This window comes from Arvicola amphibius, chromosome 6 (assembly GCF_903992535.2).
Source record: "Arvicola amphibius chromosome 6, mArvAmp1.2, whole genome shotgun sequence".
Taxonomy (NCBI): domain Eukaryota; kingdom Metazoa; phylum Chordata; class Mammalia; order Rodentia; family Cricetidae; genus Arvicola; species Arvicola amphibius.
The window spans coordinates 39,469,225-39,489,617 of NC_052052.2; the positions used below are offsets into that span (position 1 = coordinate 39,469,225).

The 20,393-nt window shown below is 49.0% G+C and overlaps 1 protein-coding gene across 2 annotated transcripts; it reads right to left on the minus strand.

Moving 5' to 3' along the window:
* Positions 1 to 4,534: 4,534 nt before the first annotated feature.
* On the minus strand, positions 4,535 to 19,186 carry Cc2d1b (coiled-coil and C2 domain containing 1B). Of its 2 annotated transcripts, XM_038332435.1 has the most exons (25): positions 19,056 to 19,186; positions 17,767 to 17,863; positions 15,007 to 15,151; positions 13,889 to 13,998; positions 13,378 to 13,536; positions 12,850 to 12,975; positions 12,555 to 12,714; positions 12,217 to 12,398; positions 11,992 to 12,067; positions 11,778 to 11,888; positions 11,564 to 11,694; positions 11,268 to 11,340; positions 10,955 to 11,079; positions 10,462 to 10,579; positions 10,214 to 10,386; positions 9,829 to 9,954; positions 8,791 to 8,849; positions 8,587 to 8,703; positions 8,285 to 8,358; positions 8,118 to 8,176; positions 7,858 to 7,909; positions 6,641 to 6,740; positions 6,397 to 6,487; positions 5,322 to 5,451; positions 4,535 to 5,107 (listed from the first exon to the last, which is right to left on the minus strand). In XM_038332435.1, the coding sequence occupies exons 2-24, from the start codon at positions 17,830 to 17,832 to the stop codon at positions 5,323 to 5,325; spliced, it is 2,562 nt and encodes an 853-aa protein (XP_038188363.1). In that variant the 5' UTR covers positions 17,833 to 17,863; positions 19,056 to 19,186; the 3' UTR covers positions 4,535 to 5,107; position 5,322. The 2 variants fall into 2 exon arrangements, with proteins under 2 accessions (XP_038188363.1, XP_038188364.1); XM_038332436.1 differs by lacking the exons at positions 13,889 to 13,998; positions 15,007 to 15,151; positions 17,767 to 17,863; positions 19,056 to 19,186 and having other exon boundaries at positions 12,850 to 13,050; positions 13,378 to 13,518.
* Positions 19,187 to 20,393: the final 1,207 nt, after the last annotated feature.

Here is a 20,393-nt window from a genome sequence, read left to right on the forward strand (position 1 = left end):
CAACCAACTCCAAGATCAGGGTGGGGGGAAGGGAGGAAATAAACAATGAAGCGTCAGTTTTGCACTTCCTGTATAGAATTGGCATAAAAGAATGTTAGACTGCTACATTTACCATCCTGGCTACACCCCAGCTGCTTACAAGGACATTTAGAGTATTTGTTCAGACTACTGACTGAATCAAACCAAAGGGGTTTCTTGTCTGCTGGCCATGGAATGGTAACTCAGTATAAGCCAGGCAGTGTGGATAGCAGAGTCGAGTGCTGAGTCACTCACGGTCTAAGTGAATGGCAGGTAGTAAAACGAGCCTTTCCGTGAAAGCCGGCAAGGAACACCCAAGGCATTTTCATTTACTGTACACTAGAGATATTTTTAAAGAGCATTTTACTAAGAAACTGCTTAAACTTCCAGGAAAGTTGTAAATATAAAAAGAAAGAACCTGTGTCCTCTCTTATACAGCCTTACGTACTCATGCCCACACTGACGCTTGCCTTGCTCGACTTGTCGGGGTCTTGTCTTTCTCCCTCCTCTGTAATATTGAAGTGCGTACGACAGAGTCCCTTCCCCTCTACAGTAAATGTTATTCCTAGCCCAGATAGGACGTTAGTCGAGGTCACTGTGACTGGCTTTAACTTCACTCCTACCCAGCAATGTCCCAGGAACCTTTCCTCAATGGTGTGCTTTCCAGCCGGGGTCAGACACTACACATAGCTCTTTGACTGGATTTGTTTTTTTGTAGCATGCATATTTTTTGAATATAGGCCCTCACATCCTGAATTTTTGTTTCGTTTTAGAAAACATGTCATTTGAGTTTGTTGTCTTGACAATGGTACTCATTTTATTGCATTCTCAGCCTGATCACTTGATGTCCCCCGCCTCTCAGAGATGGTGGCAGATTTCATCATCGCTGTGCACATGTCTAGTTTCCCTCTTGATGACAGATCTATGTAGAGGCGCTTTACAGACTGTGCAAATGTCTGCTCCTCAGACTGTCCCTTAGATTTATCTGCACCAGATGCTTCTCGCCTGCACTGATCTTTTACTCTGACAGCTGCAAAATGGTTTTCTAATTCCAGCATGCCCTTTCTTTGCCAGCTGGACTTAAAAACTATAAACAAACCAGCCCTCCCTTCCACCCTGTTATTCTTTTAGTTTTCATGTTGGTCTTGTGTAGTTCTACTTTCTTAGTTTGGTACTCAGGTGAGCTCATCTTTGGCTAAGTTGAGCACCTTCAAGCTGGCTCCTGCATCCTTTCATGACACATTTATTTTTAGGCCTTCCTGTGTCTCCTAACAAGATGCTCCAGACTAATCTTGCACTTACCTGCCAGGCTTGGAACCGCTTTATCTCTGAGTAGCCCTTTTAATTGGAATAGTACAGGAAACCAAGATCTGGTTCTGATTTTATCTTTGTTAAATTTATTTTGATCACAGGCCAAATACATCTCTCTGTTTGAAATACACTGCTCTAGGGCAACTAACGCTCCTGTCCATGGCATCTTCCCAAGCCCAGGCCACCCCGGATCTCCTTCCTCTACAGCCCTGGGTTCAAATGCAGGCCTCTGCAACAGCGGGAGGCTGCTCCAGCCCTCTCCTGAGCTGGCAGACTTGTTTGGGGAAGTAGCTGTTTTCTAAAGGCCCTAAGGCCTGGCCTGGCCTATGTGTCTGTGACTGTCTCTCTACTGGGTGAAGATTACACTCCACACCCATTTCTCCCAAGATTTTGCTGATGGAAGCTATAGAACTGGGAACATGACCTTTCTCTTAGATGTAGGTACAAAGCCTTAGAAGTGTCCTTTGTCCCTGACCAGCACCGATTTCATGTAAGAAAAGAGCCCTTGAACTGGCCCTGAACCTGTAACAGGAAGTACCTAACAGGCGTATTTGGTGTTAATATACCTCAAAAGATGGGCGCTTTACAGCACTGCCCCATCCTCCTGCTCAGCTAACTGCACCCTGCTGTTGGACATGGATCTCCTAGAACATGCAACGGTTTTTTGTTTGGTTTTTCAAGACAGGGTTTCTCTGTGTAACAGCCCTGGCAATTCTGGAACTCACTCTGAAGACCAGACTGGCCTCAAAATCACAGAGATCCACCTGCCTCCCAAGTGCTGGGATTAAGGCCTGCACCACCATGCCTAGCTCATATACAAGGTTTTTAACCCCTCCTCCACAAAGGACAGATTTTGGAGCCATAAAAACAGGTCCATTCTTAACTCATAAAATATCCTTTGTGTGTAGGAAAATCATCTTAGAAAATTGGGCTTAAGCCATCAAGGATGCTCACTCTTCTCCTTTTTAACTTTGGTTTTATATGATGTGTACTGTAATTTATATTATGAAGTGCTGAAGCAGCACATTCCTAGTCAGGCAGGGTTTTCTAGATTTAACCTGAAAGATAAATGCATAGCTTCTGCACAAATGCATAGCTTCTGCACAAAGAGAAGAATTGCATCCTGGTAATTTATTGTTTTTAAAAATTGTATGCTTACCAAGTATGTTTTTAAGCATATACTGCATAGTGTATTTCCTGGATTTTAGAGACAGGCTCTCTTGTAGCCCAGGCTGGCCTCAAACTTTCAATCTAGTCAAAGATGACATTCAATTCCTGATGCTCCTGCCTCCTCCTCCCAGTGCTGGGATCATAGAATGTGCCACTATACCTGGTACTCTCCTTTCCTCATCAACTCTTTCTCAAGCCCTCCTGCTCTCAAGGTGGCAGAATGATGGGATTGTCTAAGGTCCCATCTCCTGTCTTCTCCATCTACACTGGGTCCTGCTGGTGGGTCCCAAATTCCAATTAGACTTCTCTTTGGTCATCTGAAAGACAATTATGCACTTAATGTATTTCTAACAGTAGCTTCTATTTTACTAATACTAAAATTAAATAATGGTAATGGAATTTTTAAGAGTCGTATACATAGGACTGTATGAATAGAGCAGGATGCTGAGCCCATCTTGGAGGCCAGGCATCTAAGGCCCATTTTATCCTCTACACATTAGTAATAAGAGCAGGTACATGCTTCCTGGGATTACCAGCCCCAGCCCTGTGGTTTGATTCAAACTCAAAACAGCTGACCTCACTTAGTGCCAAGATCTTTTAAGGAAAGCCACACATATTTGGGGGGGGGGTGACCCTTAAGTACGAGGAGGGCAACCATATACGTTTTAGACTGGTGCTACATAAAGGAAAAAAAATCGTTCAATCCTTGCCTTTCATGAGCAAAACTTCCTGACTCTAAAATTCCATATTTTATTCAGTTCAGGAATTCAAAAGACATTCAATGCAATATTTAGAAATGATTTTGGTGTGGCCGGTTCTCAGTTATATCCATGAATGTTTGGTTACTGTGGCTGACTAAATCTTACATAAATGAGGCTTTATGCAGGCCCCTCCCCCTACCCATGCATTCCTTGGCTACAACAAAGACCTTTTAAGTCTCCAAGTCCAGTGGGTGGCTTTGTCAGGCCTCCCTCAGCCTTGAGGTGGTTTTTCAATAAGCAGAGCGGTAAAGTGAACAAGCTGTAAGGGCAATCCCTGAAGTCTCAGAACATCACAACACTCCCAGTAGAGAGAGAAATGCGAAATGCCTGGGGCAAATAGGGATCGAGGAGAATAACCCCAGGGGCTCTTCATTTTTAGCAAGCATTGAGTTGAGTCAGGTGCAGGCTGAAAGGAAAGTGCGGTGGGACCAAGAACTCTTCAGACCACCCCTCTCTGCTCTGGGTTCCTTCATGAAGGCAGAGACCCTTTCATTCCAATTCGCCGCTGGACACACGATGTGACTATAATTGTTAAATCTCTCACATATGCAAGATTGGGAGCTCACATCTGCTAGGTAGGATTGGCCGGAGAGCTCTGGGAGAAGTCACTTGTCAGCAGTTTCTGCCCTGTTACCTGCTCTTCAAGGGCTGGAAAGCGTGGTCCAGCCTGGTTATCTCCAACAGACACAAAAGCTCCCCCCTGGGCTGTGCTTATGCAATACTGCAGTGACCAGCAGCTGAATGTACTTCCTACTTCCTTCTCGTAGAGCCTTCACAAATTATCCTGAGGAAGCTGGGCATGGTAGCACATGCCTGTAATCCCAGCACTAGGGAAACTGAGGCAGGAGTTCAAGACCAGCCTGGACTATAGCGTGAAACCCTGCCTCATTCAACCAAAATAATAAATAAATAAATATGGAGGAACACTTTGTTGAGGTTAATGCTTTAAACCAGGGGAAAGAGTTGGGGTGCTGACTTCTGAGAAATCTAGAATAATGTATTTTGAATTTTAACTCCGTTGCAAATACCTGACCCTTCATTTCATCTGTTCACCACGAAAGCTATATATAACTTAGACAAACAGGGATTAGCCAAGAGATCAGCTCCAGGACAGGTCTTCTCAAAAGGGGAATAGACAGGTACAGCACAACTGCTTTGGCTTTTAAAGTGACAGGGAACAGGGCATTTGAAGACTTTGATAGTAAATTAATACTGTTTAGAATATAAAGTCCTTACAGTGAATTAGACCTAGTTTTAAAATAAAAATAGCCATATAAAACTGCTAATTTTTTTTCTTTTCTTCCCAGTTAACATCTTAGGTACATGGACCAAAGCGAAGAAAGCCTTCCCCTTCCCACCAATAGTACCAAAGTAACTTTCCTGTTCCCCAGGCCCCTGGGAAGCAGAAAGGCTCGTGCAGCAGGTGTTAGGGTCAAAGGCACAGGCAGAGGGGAAAACAGCTGCGGTCCCGGAATCCTGCCCCTCCCCTAAGCAGGGAAGGTTCCGATCACCCTCACGTTCTCCATCCCTTACAGTCACGTCTTTGAAAGGCACATCCAGAAATGGTGCAACCGGGGGCTGGGTTAAACTGTACATCATCGCTACGCAGAGGTTAAGGGGCAGTAGGACTCTGGCACAGAGCAATGGGGGTATCCTTGTCTTCACCCACATTCTGGTGGCGGGAGGCTGTACAGATGCTCCATGGAGGCCCAGGAGAGGTGGCGCGAGGACAGCCCGGGCCACGGTTAGTTCTGCGGTCTTTGGTGCTTGTGTAGCAGTAGCTCTCACTACAGAGGCTCTTGCAGCCGGCAGAGCTGGGTCAGTGAGCTGGTACCAGTGCCAACCACCTCACAAGGCAAAAGCACAAAGAAAACCATCTGAGCTTTAAAAGGTTTCTGAAGAACCTTAACATGAGATCTTTCTGCCGAGTCTTCAGAAATAACCCACAAGCACTTCCCAACAGTTTTAGTCTCCTTCAGAGAGATTAAATGCTTTCTCACCAAAAATGACTGAAAAAGTTTTAGTAGAGAGAAAAATCCGGTGGATCAGAGAGCTGCTCACCTCACAGGCCCCTAGGCTCCAGGACCAACCAGTTCTCGGTGACCATCTGCACATCCTGGCCGCTCAAAGGCTCCCGCAGCCTCACCTTAACCTCCAGCTTCCCCCCAGTGGGCTTTCTTCCGTCCAGAACCTGTGACAGCCACAGAAATAAACTGAGGGGACAGCCTGAGGCAGGTAGCAGTTGCATCAGGACAACCCTGCCTTCCTTCCACCTGCAATATGGCAAGTGGTGGACTGCTAACTCTCAGGATATCTTAGAAATCAGTAACCTAGAAATCTACATACATTATCAGTGCTCTAACTGGAGAAACCTGTAACTCTATTCTGTTTTTCCTCTTGATCTTCATAACTCCTAGAATTAGCACTGGCTTCCAGGAGCAGCCTGAAGCCCAGAGCCCACACCCTCATGCATGGCCCACAGAAGTGGATGGTTGGGTAGCAGTCACAGATACAACTCAGGCTATGCCCTCCTCTAAGGCAGATAAATAGTTGAATACAAAGTACAGCAACAAGCTTGAGAAATTCGACCATCCTTAGAGCAATTCAGACTAAGCCCCACTTTAGGAGAACTCCAGGTGGGGAGAGGCAAACTCCAGCCTCCAAAAGCCTCTGAGGGTCTGTCTGGACCTGGATCTGCCAAGGACGTAGAAAGTCTCTTCTCCACTGGCTTGTCCCCCATTTGTCAAAGGCAGGTTCTGAAAGCTCTTCAGCTGTACAACCCTGTAAGGTCATGGAAGCTCACGAGCTACCTGCCCAATTTTCAATCACCATTTGCATATTATCTAGAAATACTTTGCCCACTTCCTGTTTGGAGTTTATTCTCTGCCTCCTGCTACTTGCCCACTGCCCCAAGCACAACACAGCCCTGTACCACCCTGAGCAAGGGTCGGAATACTCAAGGGTCTTCTCTCAACGGTCACTCCTAGACTATGGAAAGAATATGGCTATCTCCATCTGGCTACCTTTACATCTTCCATGACAAGGGGATACAACCCATTCAGAAGCACACTAGATACAATTTTAAAATGTGCATAGAACCCTCAATAGAGTTCCAAGAATATCAGCTGGGCCCTACCTCCATGATCTCTCTGATCTCACACTCATTCTCCAGCCTGTCCAGTTTCAGGTGTGCTGTGCCAACCAGCTTGTCACTTCTAAAAAAGGATCTGGGAAGGCAAGAAGCAGCAGAGGATTAGCCTGGGCAGAATGGGCAGGAATGAACTGGCTGCATTCAATGCAAGCAAGCAGTGGTATGGGGAGCAGCAGGAACAGGCCTGCCACTCCCCTCCTACCTTCCTTGTGGGATTGATAGCTCTTACCCTTTGTGGAAGATCTCAAATTTGATTCCTTTGCTCTGGATTACCCTCTTAAAGCCCCGGTGATTTCGATTGATGTTTAGTTTGAAAACTTGTTCAAATTCTGCAAGGAGAGGGTTGGATTCTTGGGGAAGTGGAAAAAGAAGCCCAGGGCAGGTGTCTTCTCTGGAGCTCACTGCTTACAATTCAAGGTGTTGGCCACCAAATAGAGGCAGAGCATGTAAGGTTTTGGCCTTGTAAACACTTTGGTACCCAGAGACACAAATTATTGGAAAGCACTTGGAATCTGGAGTGAGAATTCCTAGATTCAAGTACCATCACCCCCACCCTGATCACTGTGTAGCCCTGGCTGGCCTAGAACTCACTCTATTGACCACACTGGCATTAACCTTGCTGCAATTCTGCCTCTGCTTCCCAAGTGCTGGGATTACAGATGTGAGCCACCACACACCCAGTCTTCAAACACTTCCTTGCTGTGAGCTCCCAGACAAATCCCTTTACTCAGCTAGCCACAAGCCTCAGTTTTTGTATTGCTTTTTCTTATATTTTCATTAATTATTTTTCAGGTGTGGTAGTGCACACCTTTAATCCCAGCACTCAGGGAACAGAGGTAGGTGGACCTTTCTGAGTTCCAGGCCAGGCGGAGCTATAAGCTATACTCTGAGATACTGTCTCAAAAATTTTTAAAAAGACCTTTATTAGTTTTCGTAGTGTGTGTATGCTAGAGACCAAGACTGCCAGAGGCATCATATCCCTCTGGAGCTAGGTACAGGCATTTGTGCAACCCCTGATGTGGGTGCTGGGAACCAGAAGCAGAGCCTCCACTATGTGTGTGTGTGTGTGTGTGTATGTATATGTGTATACATACACACACACATTAGTTTTATGTGCATTGGTGATTTGACTGCATATACATCTGTGTGAGAGTGTGAGGGTGCTGGATTCCCTGCAATTGGAGTTACAGACAGTTTTGAGCTGCCCTGTGGGTGCTGGGAATTGAACCCTAGTTCTCTCTGGAAAAGCAACCAGTTCTCTTAACTGCTGAGCCATCTCTCCAGCTCTAGGCTTCAGTTTTCACAACTATATAAAGGAACTATTAATAATAGCTGCCTTTATTTTTGAGTTGGGTGGGCCAAGTAAGACAGCAGCTATTACAACACTGGAAACTGTGCTATCCAGATAGGAAGTGCACGCAGAAATGGGTCTTATATGTCACTCACCTGGAGAGTTTGTATTCTTTACCACGGCTGTTTTGCTTTTTTGAGCCTGGTCCTACAGCAGCGAGATGAGAGAAGTTAAGACAGCTCAAAAAAGCAGGTGTGCAGCTACAATACTTTGGCTGTGTCAGTGGTAAGGAAAGCAACCCCTGCAGATGGACCAGAAAGTCTTCAACCCATCCCTATGGCCATGCCTCTTGAAGATGGAGAGGAACTAAATAGTATTGGGGTTCAGAGGGTCCCTAACCCTATCAGAACCTCACCGAGTTAGGGTAGTGAAACTCAAAGCGTACAAACGCATCCAAGTCATCGGGAGTCACTCCTATAAAGAAAAATGGAGTCAGGTTGGAAAGCACGGTCAGAGCCTGGTGCCCAGGCAGCAGGTAAGATTATGTGAACAACATCCTTCAGTAAGGTGACCCTTGGTTACCTGGTGGGGCCGGGAGGTTCATTCCCCGGACGATGATCAGATGCATTTCTGTGCTGTTAAGTTCTGAGAAGATCCTACAGACCAGAATGAAGAAAGTGCAGAGTAAAAGACAGAAGCAGGACAAGGGCCACAGTGGTGCAGAGTGGAGCGGTGACAGCACAGCAGCTCTGAGCTCCCCTCTGAAGGCAGCACATCCACCTCCCCCACTCTAGCATCCATGGTACTGGGAAGTCTCACTACGGCTCTGCTCCAAACCTTCGCCCTATCCCTGCACAGAGCCAGTTTCCCTTAGGCTTTGGCACCTCACAGTCTGGAATGTCTTCAACTCAAAGTGATGGCTGGGAGGGTCAAGGCCCTGGGCCTGGGCTAGCTGCAGGATCTCAAGCTGTTTCTTTCGGTCCTGAGCAAGCTTCTCAAACCTGCCAGGGACAGGTAACCAAGTCAGCAAGGTAGGATTTGTTATCTGGTCCCTAACGCAACAAGCCCAGCACAGCCCTGGCACTTACCGGGTAGTCTCAGCCACATTGCCCTGGTGCATGAACTGCTTGGAGAACAGCAGGCACTTCTAGAAACAGGAGCCCAGAGTGACTCCATGGCCAGAGCAGGGCTCGCCAAGGCTAGCATTCAAGGTCTAACCTCTCAAAGCTCCTAGCAGTCGTCTTTAGCGCCACCTCTCCTATAAACATATTCCTGGGGCACTCCTCCTAACACACTTTCCTGCTTACATGTTTGTCAGTTTGAGACAGGGTCTCGGATACAGAGCCCCGCTAGATCTCACAGCAGTTCTCCTGCCTCATCCTCCCAAGTCCTGCAGATATGTGTCACCCTGCGTGCTGGTCCCATCTACACCCTGTGCTTCTTCTCAGAAGACCATATCCCAAAAATTCATATGGCAAACTCCTTCCTTCAAAACTTAATCCATGTGGGGTGTGGTAACAGTGTATAGTTCCAGCATTTAGGAAGCAGAAGCAGAAGGACTTAGAGGTTGAAGTCAGCCTGGGGTCCATGAGGAGTTTTAGGACAGCATGGCATATAGAAAGACCCTGCCTCAAAGACCAACACCATCAAAAAATAAGTTTAAGCATATACTTTAGAACTCTGTCTTCTCAGAAAAGGCAGCACTTCAGGTCAGCTCTCTCACAAAACCCATTCCCCTTCACTCTGCTGTTTGAATTTCATAACTACATGAATAGGGGCTGGGGAGGTAGATGGCTCACTGGTTAAAGAGCACTAGCTACTCCGGCAGGGGACCTGCACCTGGTTCCCAGCACCTAAACACTGGCTCACAAGCACCTGTAACTCCAGTTTCAAGGAATCCAGTATCTTCTGACTTCCATGGACACAAGGTACATATGTGATATACATACACATTATGTGTAGGCAAAGCATACATGTTAAAAAAAACTAAAGTAAAATTAAAAAGGGTAGCTTCACTTTGCAAATGAGGAAAATAGCTTGTCCAGGGTCATACCTCAGGCCAGTGAGAAGAGTTAAACTCCGAACCCATGCTAGGACACAGACAAGCAGAGACAGGGGCTACTGACCTCATGCTGCTCCACGAGTATTTTCTGTAGCTGGACATATACCTCCTCAGCCTTCTGGGAAAGTCGCAGATCCTCATGGTGAATGAGGATGAAGTCACCCTCTTCATCCGTCAAGGGTGAAGGCATCTGCCAGATCGTAAGGCCCCTCAGGCCCAAGAGTCAGATTACACCTCTCCTGCCATGTTACCTCTGACCCCAGGTAACCCATACTCCTTTTCCCTTCTATCTCCCAATGGTCTATCTCAGGGAGAAAAGCAGAGGCTCTTTCCCTGATGTCACCATTTTACACAAGCCCTACCTCCACCTAGAAGCCACCCCTTCATGTCCATCAACCAGCTCCCACCTCTGCCTGAGGCAGACTCCTGGTTCAGTAGGTGGGACTCACCTTGGAGAGGTCGATGGGTTGACCTGCTCGGGCTTGGACGATCTGGATCTCAAGATTTTTAGCTACTCGTAAATGGGATTTGGCCTGCTCTAGATCTTGTCTGCGCTTGGCTTGCAGGGCTGCTCGCTGGTATTGCAGTTTCCGAGCCTCCAGCAGTGCCAGCTGCTCCCGAGCTAAGGAAGAGGCGATGGTTAGGCCGTGCCTCTCACTGGACCACCACTCCTCTGCCCTGTTTGTCCCCAACTCACCAGATGGACTCAGTGATTCCTTAGAACTGGAGGCCTTGGGCTCAGTCACAGGATGAGATGAAGGGACCAGAGGATGTGCTGGCTTCTTGGCCACTGGAGCCTGTGCTGGAGTATCACTCTGCAGGTTGCAACCAGTTAGGACATTATCAACTAGTTAACATTCCCCACCCTGGCCTAGACATGGGCTACCTCCGCAATGCTGCACCTCAGTTTAGAGGCTTTGCCTCCAGTCATAAAATTCAAAGACAGAACCACAAACGCTTTCTAGCCTAACTCCCCCAACAGCAAGCATCACAGTCATAAAGAGAGACTTGGGTTTAGGGTCAGAAATACCCAGGTCTGAATTCAAGTTCTGCCTCTGGCAAAGCTTTTCTCTAGACTAGAGGAAAAGGTCTCTATTTTATAAGGTTAATATACTATAGCAGGGTCTGGGTTTATTCCTTATCTTCTGGACCCCTGACTAAACCCTGAAGTCCTGGGCACATAGCCAAACCTCCTCGTCTTCATCTGCCAGGACTGTATCTTGTGAGGCCAGTTTTTGGGCAGACGCCAAAGTTGCTGTCATTGAATCCTCCTCGGCACCTTTACTGTGCTCCAGACCAGGGATGGGAGGAAATCCTGAGAAGACAGAATGGAGAGGGAGCAAGGCAGCACCAAGCAGTAAGGAGACATGAGGCAGCTGTGGGTCTTGCCTGGCTCTGGGATGGGTAACTCACACAAGGTGGAGGCACACAAATGAGAAATCTCTTTCTCTCTCCCTTCTTGCTGAGAAATCGCATAAGTTCCATAGGCCAAGCCACACTCACCTGGAGGAACAGGTAACTCAGCAAAGTCAACTTTCTGCCCTGCTTGATGAGCTCGAACAGCATCCTGATATTGCTACATGGGAAGAAAGGAAATTCAGCAGCCTACAGGCACCATGCCCTCATTGCAGAGGCAGAGAGAAGACAAGGAAAGGCTGCAGCCCTAGAAGAAAGGGGGTCCTGAAGCAGCAAGAGCTCTATAAACAGACAAGGATTCAGAGAAGAGCAGGGCTTGTAGGGAAAGTACACAAGGCAGGACAGGCCAGCACAGGATAGGGGCTGCACAGCCACGGGCTCACCTTGGCAATGCGATCATGCATCCTGGCCTTGCGCTCATTCCCACTGGCCCGGGCCTGGATGCCTGCCTCACGGTACCTGTTCAGCCTTTGCTGTAAAGCATCCAGCACTGTTTTTGGCTCTGCAGGGGCCACTATACCGGGGGTAAAAAGAGACTATCAGTTCATCCTGTCTCTTCCCAGGCTCCCACTCCATTGCCCCACTGTGAAGTCATACCTGGGGTGGCTGGGAGGTCAGAGGCCATCACTTTCTGTACTTGCTCCACTGCTGGGGACAGGACTTGGGTTGCTGCAGGGGCCTCAGAAGCCTGTGGGAGGGCCTTCAGATCTGGGGACCCAGAGTAGCAGGGTAGGCAGAGTGTCCAGCCAACCCCACACCTCACGGTCCTCCCTAATCCAGCCTAGGCAGATAGCCCCATCATCTGACTGACCATCAGGTGCTGGGGGCATGTCACTCAGATCCACAGGCTGCCCCTTCTCCAGGGCCTCCAGGACAGTACCAAATCTCTGCAGAAGAAGAGCAATTACAGGCATAAGACAGGGCACCCTAAGAGCCTGGCCTGAAACAACTTCATCAGGGCACTCTCCCCCAGGTATTGTCTGATTCCGCTCAGCCTCTGCATCCCCATCAATGGTATGAAGGCAGGACGTCGTACCTTCCCAATCCTCATGAGCTCCCGGGCACGATCTAGATCTCCAGCCCGTTTGGCATTGAGAGCAGCTACTTTGTACTCTCTCTGTCGGGCTAACAACAGGGCCTGCTGGCCTGGGTCTGCAACAGGCAGAGGAGCAATGGCAGAGCTGCCTGGGAGGCTGGACTCAGGTTGGAAAAAGTGCTCTACATAAAACAAAAGAACCCCAAAAGGGTCAAAGGAGGAAGTTCCAGAATCAACCCCACCCCAAGTCTTGCTGGTCTAGGAATTCTTGGAGCAACGACAGGGAGGCAGGTGGGGTAGGCAGGCTATGGGAACCAGAACAGGATATCTTCAGATACCTGGCTCCATGGCACACGGAGCTGGGGAGTCTGCCTCAGGGCTCCTGTTGGCTATTTCCTGGTGGGGTGGGGGCCTTTTACCCAAGGCCACTGGAGGTGGAATCTCATCCTCACTGATCTTCCCGCCTCTCCTCACAGTGGCAAGTTGGGATTCCAAAGTCTGAGGGAAAGAATTACACTAGTATACCAAGTGGCTACCTGGAGCTTGCTGGAGGACAAGTCAGTGACCCAGCATGTTTACCACACCTGTGAATGGCCCTTCCTTTACAGTCACCTCACCCACAGCCTGACTCACCTTCAGGCCCCGATCACAGCGCCGGGCTTTAGCAGCTTCACCAGCCTCCCTGGCACTGGCTGCGGCCTCCCGGTAGTTATGGATCCGTTCCTCCAGCAAAGCCTGCAGCCCCCGAGGCCCTCCAGCCTGCAGATACTTCAGCTCAGGGCTGGGCCACTCCATAGCCAGCTAGGCCCTTGCCATTCTCTCCCTGTGAGGAAGCTACCCCAGAAGATGGATCTCTGGGACTCCGGGAGAAAGAGGTGCCTAAACCCCCAGAGTATGAGACAAAGTCCACAAGAGAAGCCAGACATTATATCAGGCAAACAGAGGCTCCCCCAGTCAGTAGAAGCCAAGAAATGATTTCCAGAAGTGGCTGGAACAGGAAGGCCTTTGGAGTCTGCCAGTTATGGCAGTTCCTCATGCCGGCTTTCTGTGTGAGGAGCTGGTAGAGTTACTGGGCAGCTCTGCTGTGTAAGCCATGCTACATGCATACTGTCCATGGATACAAGGGGCCAAGACACATGCGGGCCCTTCTGGAAAACCTACCTGAGGCACTGCAGGTAAAGCCTGTTGGAAGGCTGTCTGCATTGCAGGTTGCTCAGTGCTGTCCTGTGCCCTCTCCTCAGACAAGTCTGGGCTTGTTGCCTCACTGCCATCCAGCAGCCCAGTTTCTTCATCCACACCCAGAACTTCCTGCAGCTCTGTCTGGGGAAACACAGTCCAAGAACTTGGGTGCCTCATGGCCACACTCACGTCTGGAAGAAAGTTAAAGGACCTGCTTCCCCAGCGGTATCTGTCAGTGAAATCCTGAGCTCAGTCCTCTTTACCAACAGCTCTCTAATCAAAGAAGCCTGATAAAAACAGAGAATTCCAAACTACGGCACTCAGACCAGAAGTCAAAGGAGACAAATCTCTTACTGTATAGCCACAAGGCCAGGCCTGGGAAGGGAAGGACATTCACTCAGTCTGACAAAGAGGAACAAACCCCAGCCCCTCAATAGCTCTCTCCTCTACCACACCAGAGCTTGATCCTTGGATACCAGCCTGGCAAACACACCAGCAGGTCTGCATCCTCCTCCAGCCCTTCCTCTTCCTCTCCCTCCTCCTCCTCCACATCTCGCATACAGTCTGCTGCCAACTTCTCAATGTGGGCCATGGGTAGGGGGGCTGAGGAAAGAGAGTGACTCAGGTAAGGTGCTGGACGTTAACGGAGGATCTTTTTAATTCACTGGATTGGTAGCCACCCCAGGCAGAAATCTCCCATCCCTTCCACAGCAAAGTCCCACTCAGAAAGGGACTCTTTTTTCATGACCCTTGCTCTGTATGCCTTCCTGGGATCCCCATAACACGCTGCTCCTTTCCCTGCATTGCTGCTTGGAGGTAAATGTACCTATTACACACTGCCCAACCATGTCTTTCACATTTGTAAATGGTTTTAAGATCCACTCAAGTTACTTACTACTTACAATTCTGTAAGATGGGTAACATTATCCTTACTTTCTTGTTCCTTCCCTTTGTTTGTTTTTTTGAGATAGGGTTTCTCTGTGTAGCCTGTCCTGGAACTCATTCTGTAGACCAGCCTGGCCTCGAACTCACAGCTTCCCCTGCCTCTGCCTCCCAAGTGCTAGGATTAAAGGAGTGTGCAATTTTCTATACTGAATAAATTAAGATGCACCAACATCCATTTCCTCAAACTCACAATCTTAGTAAGTGGCATTATTCAAACCCAGGCTTGTCTTAAAAAAGCAGGGGTAGGATACTGAGCCCTTCCCAGTCATGCCCTGACTTTAGCTCAAGGGCACACAGGCTGCCTCTGAGGTTCCTGCTAAGAGGAATAGTCAGACCCCTTACTCTGATATCTAGAGATTCCACTTACTCACTGACATCATTTCTGTCAATTTACTATGGACACCATCTGTCTGTGCTAATGGCCCCTACTGTAGACACAGTCCTACTAACACTGGTCACCTGGGTTAGGCTGAGAATCAGATTTGTCCGAAGAGGGGAAGAAGCTCCAAATATAGGTACATAACTGACCTCTCTGTGGCTGGACTACAGGAAGGATGTAATCATCAAAAGAACTAGGGGAGTTGGCTGTCTGACTCCTTCAGACTATGAGCAAAGGACCCTCTTCCTCCCCCATGGGCCTGCACCAGCCCAGGGGCAAAAACTCACCATGCCCCTTGGGTGCTGGCTTCCTGCTTGTGCTCCCTGTTTCCCCAGTGAGAGCCAACAGCTCAGCCTCTAGGTCTCCATCATCTTCAGTCTCATCTACACCCAGGAGCATGTCTTCAGTGTTGAACTCCACGAAAAGTCCCAGCTAAGGACACAGATTTTTTTTAAAAAGAGTTTATTTATTTTGTGTTTTCAAGACGGGGCCTCTCTGTATTGCCCTGGCTGTGCTGGAACTCACTTTGTAGACCAAGCTGGCCTCAAACCTAGAAATCTGCCTGCCTCTGCCTCCCAAGTGCTGGGATTAAAGGCGTGCATCCCCTGGCATAGAGATTTTATAATTTTATTTGTAAGAATGTTTGCCTGCATGTATGGATGTGTATCATGTGCCTGGTGCCTGCGTAGGTCAGAAGCCAGATTCCCTGAAATTGAAGTTACAGATTGTTTTAAGCTACCCTGAGGGAGCTGGAAACCACACCCAAGTGCTCTCAGAAGAAAAGCCATGTTTCCAGCCTCAGAGAAAGATTTTAAAGAATCACATTATTGGTTCAGTACTAGAGTGCTTCTTCCTCTTCAAGAAAACTCATGTTCAGTCTCTGGCACCGCACTGGGTGACTTGCAACTGCCGCAACTACACACATGTGGCATACATTCACACATACATACACTGAGATAATTTTTTAAATCGCACAATGAATCAGAACATGAGGGGTTAAGACAGGAGAACCATCCCAAGTCCAGGACAAATCTAGTCTATATAGTGAGTTCCAGGCTAGAACCCAAGACCATCCACAAAATAAACAAGCAGCAAGAAAGACTCACACAATGGGGCCAGGTATGGTGGCACATGCATGCAATTGCAGTACCTGGGAGGTACAGGCAGGATGATCAGGGGTTCAAGGATAACCTGGGCTATAGTGAGATCTTAAAAAAAAAAAAAAAAAAAAAAAAAATCACAGCCGGGCAATGGTGGTACACAACTTTAATCCCAGCACTCGGGAGGCAGAGGCAGGTGAATCTCTGTGAGTTCAAGGCCAACCAGGTCTACAAGAGCTAGTTCAGGACAGGCTTCTCTGTAGAGAAACCCTGTCTCGGGAAAAAAAAATATCACATAACAAAATTATGTGTAATGGGCTCATGCTTCTGATCCCAGCACTGGAGGAGGTGAGGCAGGAAGACTACGGGTTCAAAACCTGCCTGGGGTACATGGTAAGCTCAAAGTCAGCCTGGGGTACATGGTAAGCTCAAAGTCAGCCTAGGCAACTTGAGAGAGAACTTGTGTCAAAAGAAAAATAGGGCTGAGACTACAGTTCAGTAGATGGACACTTGCCTAGGATTCTCAAGGCCATGAGTTCCATCCCCACTCACTCTGGGACCCAATGTGAAGATAGGTAAACAGGTTGAAACATGGAGAATTTTTTAAAGAAACTAGTAAGACAACAGTGCCCTGTTCTAGTTAACAGTAACAGCAACAGCTGGTGGCCACAACACAGCGTTACTCATGACTTATATTAGTTCTCGCCACCTGAGATCCTACCACACACACCCTTCATTTTTTTTTGGGGGGGAAGAGGGGGAAACGAGACAAGCTTTCATTGTATAACCTAGAACTCACTCTCTTCCTGGGGACTGTACATGTGTACCACATTTATTTAACTGTGTGAACACATAGCATGAAATCTGCCACCTCACCTATTTTCAAGCGTGAAGTTAAATGCTAATATACATTCCCATTGTTATGCAACCATCACCACTATCCATTCACAGTCTGCACATGCCTATTAAACACTGACCCATCTTCCGCTCTCCACCTTGTTCTCTGTGTCCCTTATTTAGATATTCCAGGCGACACAGGGACTAGTTTACCCCAGTGGTCAGTGACAACTGAAACTTTCTGAGTGATAAACTAGAATAATTTAAAGAAGGTTTTAGTGACATTTATGCACTTTACCCCAACCCACCTCTCACCTGATTTTTGTCTGTTCTAATTTATTAAGTCTTATTATATGTATGATGGTTTTTGCCCACATGTATGTGTGTGCAGTGTGGGTGCAGTGCCGATGGAGACCAAAAGAGGGTGTTAAATCCTAGAACTGGAGTTACACATGGTTGTGAGCATTCATTGGGTGCAGGGAACTCCATCCCTCTTCTGCAAAAACAGCAATGCGCTTTAACCACTCAGCCACTTCTCTAGCCGCCAACTGCTCTGCTGCTGCCTCCAGGCTGACCTGAAACCCGAAGCCCACACTGACCTTGAATTCATGACCTTCCTACCTCTGCCCCCAATGTACTGGGATTTTGAATGTGGACCACCAAGCCTACCTGCTTCCAGAAGACAATAAAAATAGACCAAGACCCAGAAGAAATAGAGGAAGAACACATGGAAGATATACCTTCTTCAGACCCGCTCACTAGAGTCTGTCCCTGTCAGTGGACAGCAACTGACTCCCATTGGCTACAGCCCTAAAATCCTGGCATCCTAGAGCTAGCCAGCAAAGTTGTCTCCTGTGAGAACTCTTAGGTCTCAGGACAATCTAAGCCTCGGTAGATCCTTAACTCTCAAGTTATTTATGTGGTATGGCCACAACTGGATGGCCGAGTGGAAACCAAGAAAGGTCAGGCTCTGGTCACTAAACTCTAAGGACTTCACCACCTAAAAGCACTGCCTGTCCTCTGTGGACTAACAGGAACACCACACAGGTGACGCAATTCATTACAGGTGACTAGAGAGCCCCACCCCAAGTTAAGAGGCCATGTCCATACCTGCTTAGCAGTTGCAGCACCCTGGCCTCTGGTCTTAGGGCCCTTCCGAGGTCTTGACCCTGGCATCTTGGCAGGCTAGTACCTATTAGGTGCAAAGCTGAAGAGACAACTGGAGATGAGCCATGGCCCCAACAGGGATACTAGTGATGAAGGAGCAAATTTCTTCAGGTAAAATGCCCCTTTGTAACTAAAGAACAGAGGCAAGAGGTGGCAGTGGACCAAAGGCCGGGTACCACTGTCAACAGTGTGTACAGGACAGTTATTGAACTGACTGATGAACACGGGGGACAGATCGATGGAAGCAATGCTGGGCCCAAGTGCTCCATCGCAGTACATGGCTAATGGGTACCACAGACAGAGCACCTTCATCGATCCAGTTTCCTTGGACACTCTGTGCCTGACTCAGCATCCAGATCCTCTGAAAGATGTCACAAGTGATCAACGGGTACTGTGGCACGACCCGCCAGGACTCATCTGCTCCCACCTCAGTCTTCAAGGAAACAGACCCATGGGCACACAACCATCACAGGGCTACTGCGGGAGCCATGGGTGCCAGAGGGGGCCTTTACCCAGGACATCAAAAAAGGCATCTTAGAAAGGATGATGCCTGTGCTGAGTCATAAAGTTTGGAGGCTGGGGAAGATCAGAATTCCAAGCAAATCAAACAGATATCAGTTCTAAGATGAGAAATGACTTGACCTACACAAGGAAAAGGAAGGCCCAGCATCACTGAAGCATGAACCAAACCGGGAGACTAGAATGGAGATATGAACCAGGGGCGAAACGGAAACACCTTTAAGGCTCTAAAGGTATTCGGGCGTTATCCTGACAGCAGTGGGAAGCATCATGGGCTGCAAAAGGTGCACGGGGAAGTGGGAGATGATACAGGGCGGGAAACTTTGGCCCCGAGCATTAGGCAAGCCTGCGAAGGAGCGTGGGAATTGCGTGGGGACTGAGACTCAGACGGGGTCTCGAGTCTGGAGCTGGAGTCGACAGAGTTGCGAGGTTCCCTGGGTGAGAGCGCTCCAAGTGTCAGATTTCGACTTCGGTGAAGAGCGCGGGGTCAGCCGGGGCGGGGTGCGGGGGTGAAGCAGCTCGGGAGAATGAGGCTTTGCACTGTCGCTCGGGTGCCGGAGGCTGGTCGGGGCTCAGGAGAGGCGCGTCCTTGCCATGCTCCCCACACCCGCGCGTCCTCCCACTGCCAGGCCCGGCCCGGCCCGGCCCAGGCGACCTCCATTTCCCCGGCCGCCCCCAGACTCCACACGCCGAGAGACGGGCACGTGGCATACCTCGCGGCGGATCCGAACCAAAACCGGGCCTCCCACAGCCCGGAACCGCCAGGCTTCCCGCGGCCCCCGGGCGGCGGCCGAGACAGCCACAGGAAGCGACCGCCCAGGAGGCGGCGGCTCGCGCCCGGCACGTGACCCCAGAGCCAGCGACCCGCAGTGCGCATGTGCGCGGGAAGCGGGCGGGGCGCGCAGCCAGGTGACGCTGAGGGTGGGGTTGGCGGTGCGCAGGCAGCGTGGGGCAGGTAACGCGAGACCGGCGGACGGGAGCGCCGGGAGGGTTGGCGGGGGCGCGCCCCTTCCGGCCGGAGCGTCTCCGCCGGGCGCCCGGGCTGGTTCTCTCCCCTCTCCGAGGCTCTCGCGGCCGCGCTGCGCCCCCGTGTTGGGTTCTGGAAGGTGGCCCGAGGACGGGGCTTACTCGCAGCCCACCATGTGCATCCTAGGCGCAGAAAACCGAGTCTCCGGGAAATGGGGCCCCTTTGCAGTCCGATTAGAGGAGCCCAAGCGCTCTGTGAACTGAGGCAGGAGGATCGCTGCAAGCTGACAGCCGCCGCTGCCTCCTAAAGTGTCGGGTTAGATCGAACTGATGGAACTGACCTGCAGAAGGACTATTCCATCTCCAGAGTCCCTTTTTCGGCTTTGTAAAACCCCAAGATCCCCACACCACACGCACAATGTCACTTCATGGAGAAACTGCAGGCTTCAGTTCTGATGGAACAGACCCACGTGTGGTGCACAGTTAATCCTCTTAAAGTTATTTTAACATTTTTATAATAAAATGCTTAAAATATATACAAAGACATACAACATTGCACGTTTACTGCTGGGTGGTGGTGGTGGTGCGCGCCTTTAATGCCAGGAGAGGCAGGGGTATTACTGTGATTTCGAGGCCAGCCCGGGTCTACAAAGCGAGTTCCAGGATAGCCAGTACTACAGAGAAACTCTGTCTCGAAAAACAAAATGAAAAAAACAAACCTTTCAGTTTCGTACACAAAGCCGAACTTTTTTTTGTCCCCCCACCCCCACCCGAGACAGGGTTTCTCTGTCTAACAGTCCTGGCTGTACTGGAACTCGCTTTGTAGACCAAGCTTCCAAGACAAGCGTGACACACTCATTCTGAGCACCTCTGTTGCACCTCTGAGTTCTACAACCAGAACAGCTTCAAGATGACTGGTTGAGCTGATTCAGCCACACAGAATACTCCAGTCAGGACTTGACCATAATTCTAAATTTTCTTTGAATCCCCATAAGATTATCAGTGCACCCAATAAGCACGAAGTAGCTTAGAAAACTATGCCCATATTCTCCAAAAATGGATTATGGAAGTTTTGTCTTTGTTTA

Coding starts and splice junctions, on each gene's coding strand:
- Cc2d1b (XM_038332435.1), bottom strand. CDS start 17,832: ATGCCAGGGTCAAGACCTCGGAAGGGCCCTAAGACCAGAGGCCAGGGT. Junction 12,399..12,554: donor TCCGTGTGCCATGGAGCCAG/GTATCTGAAGAT, acceptor TGTTTTATGTAG/AGCACTTTTTCCAACCTGAG. Junction 6,741..7,857: donor AAAGAATACAAACTCTCCAG/GTGAGTGACATA, acceptor CTCTCCTTGCAG/AATTTGAACAAGTTTTCAAA.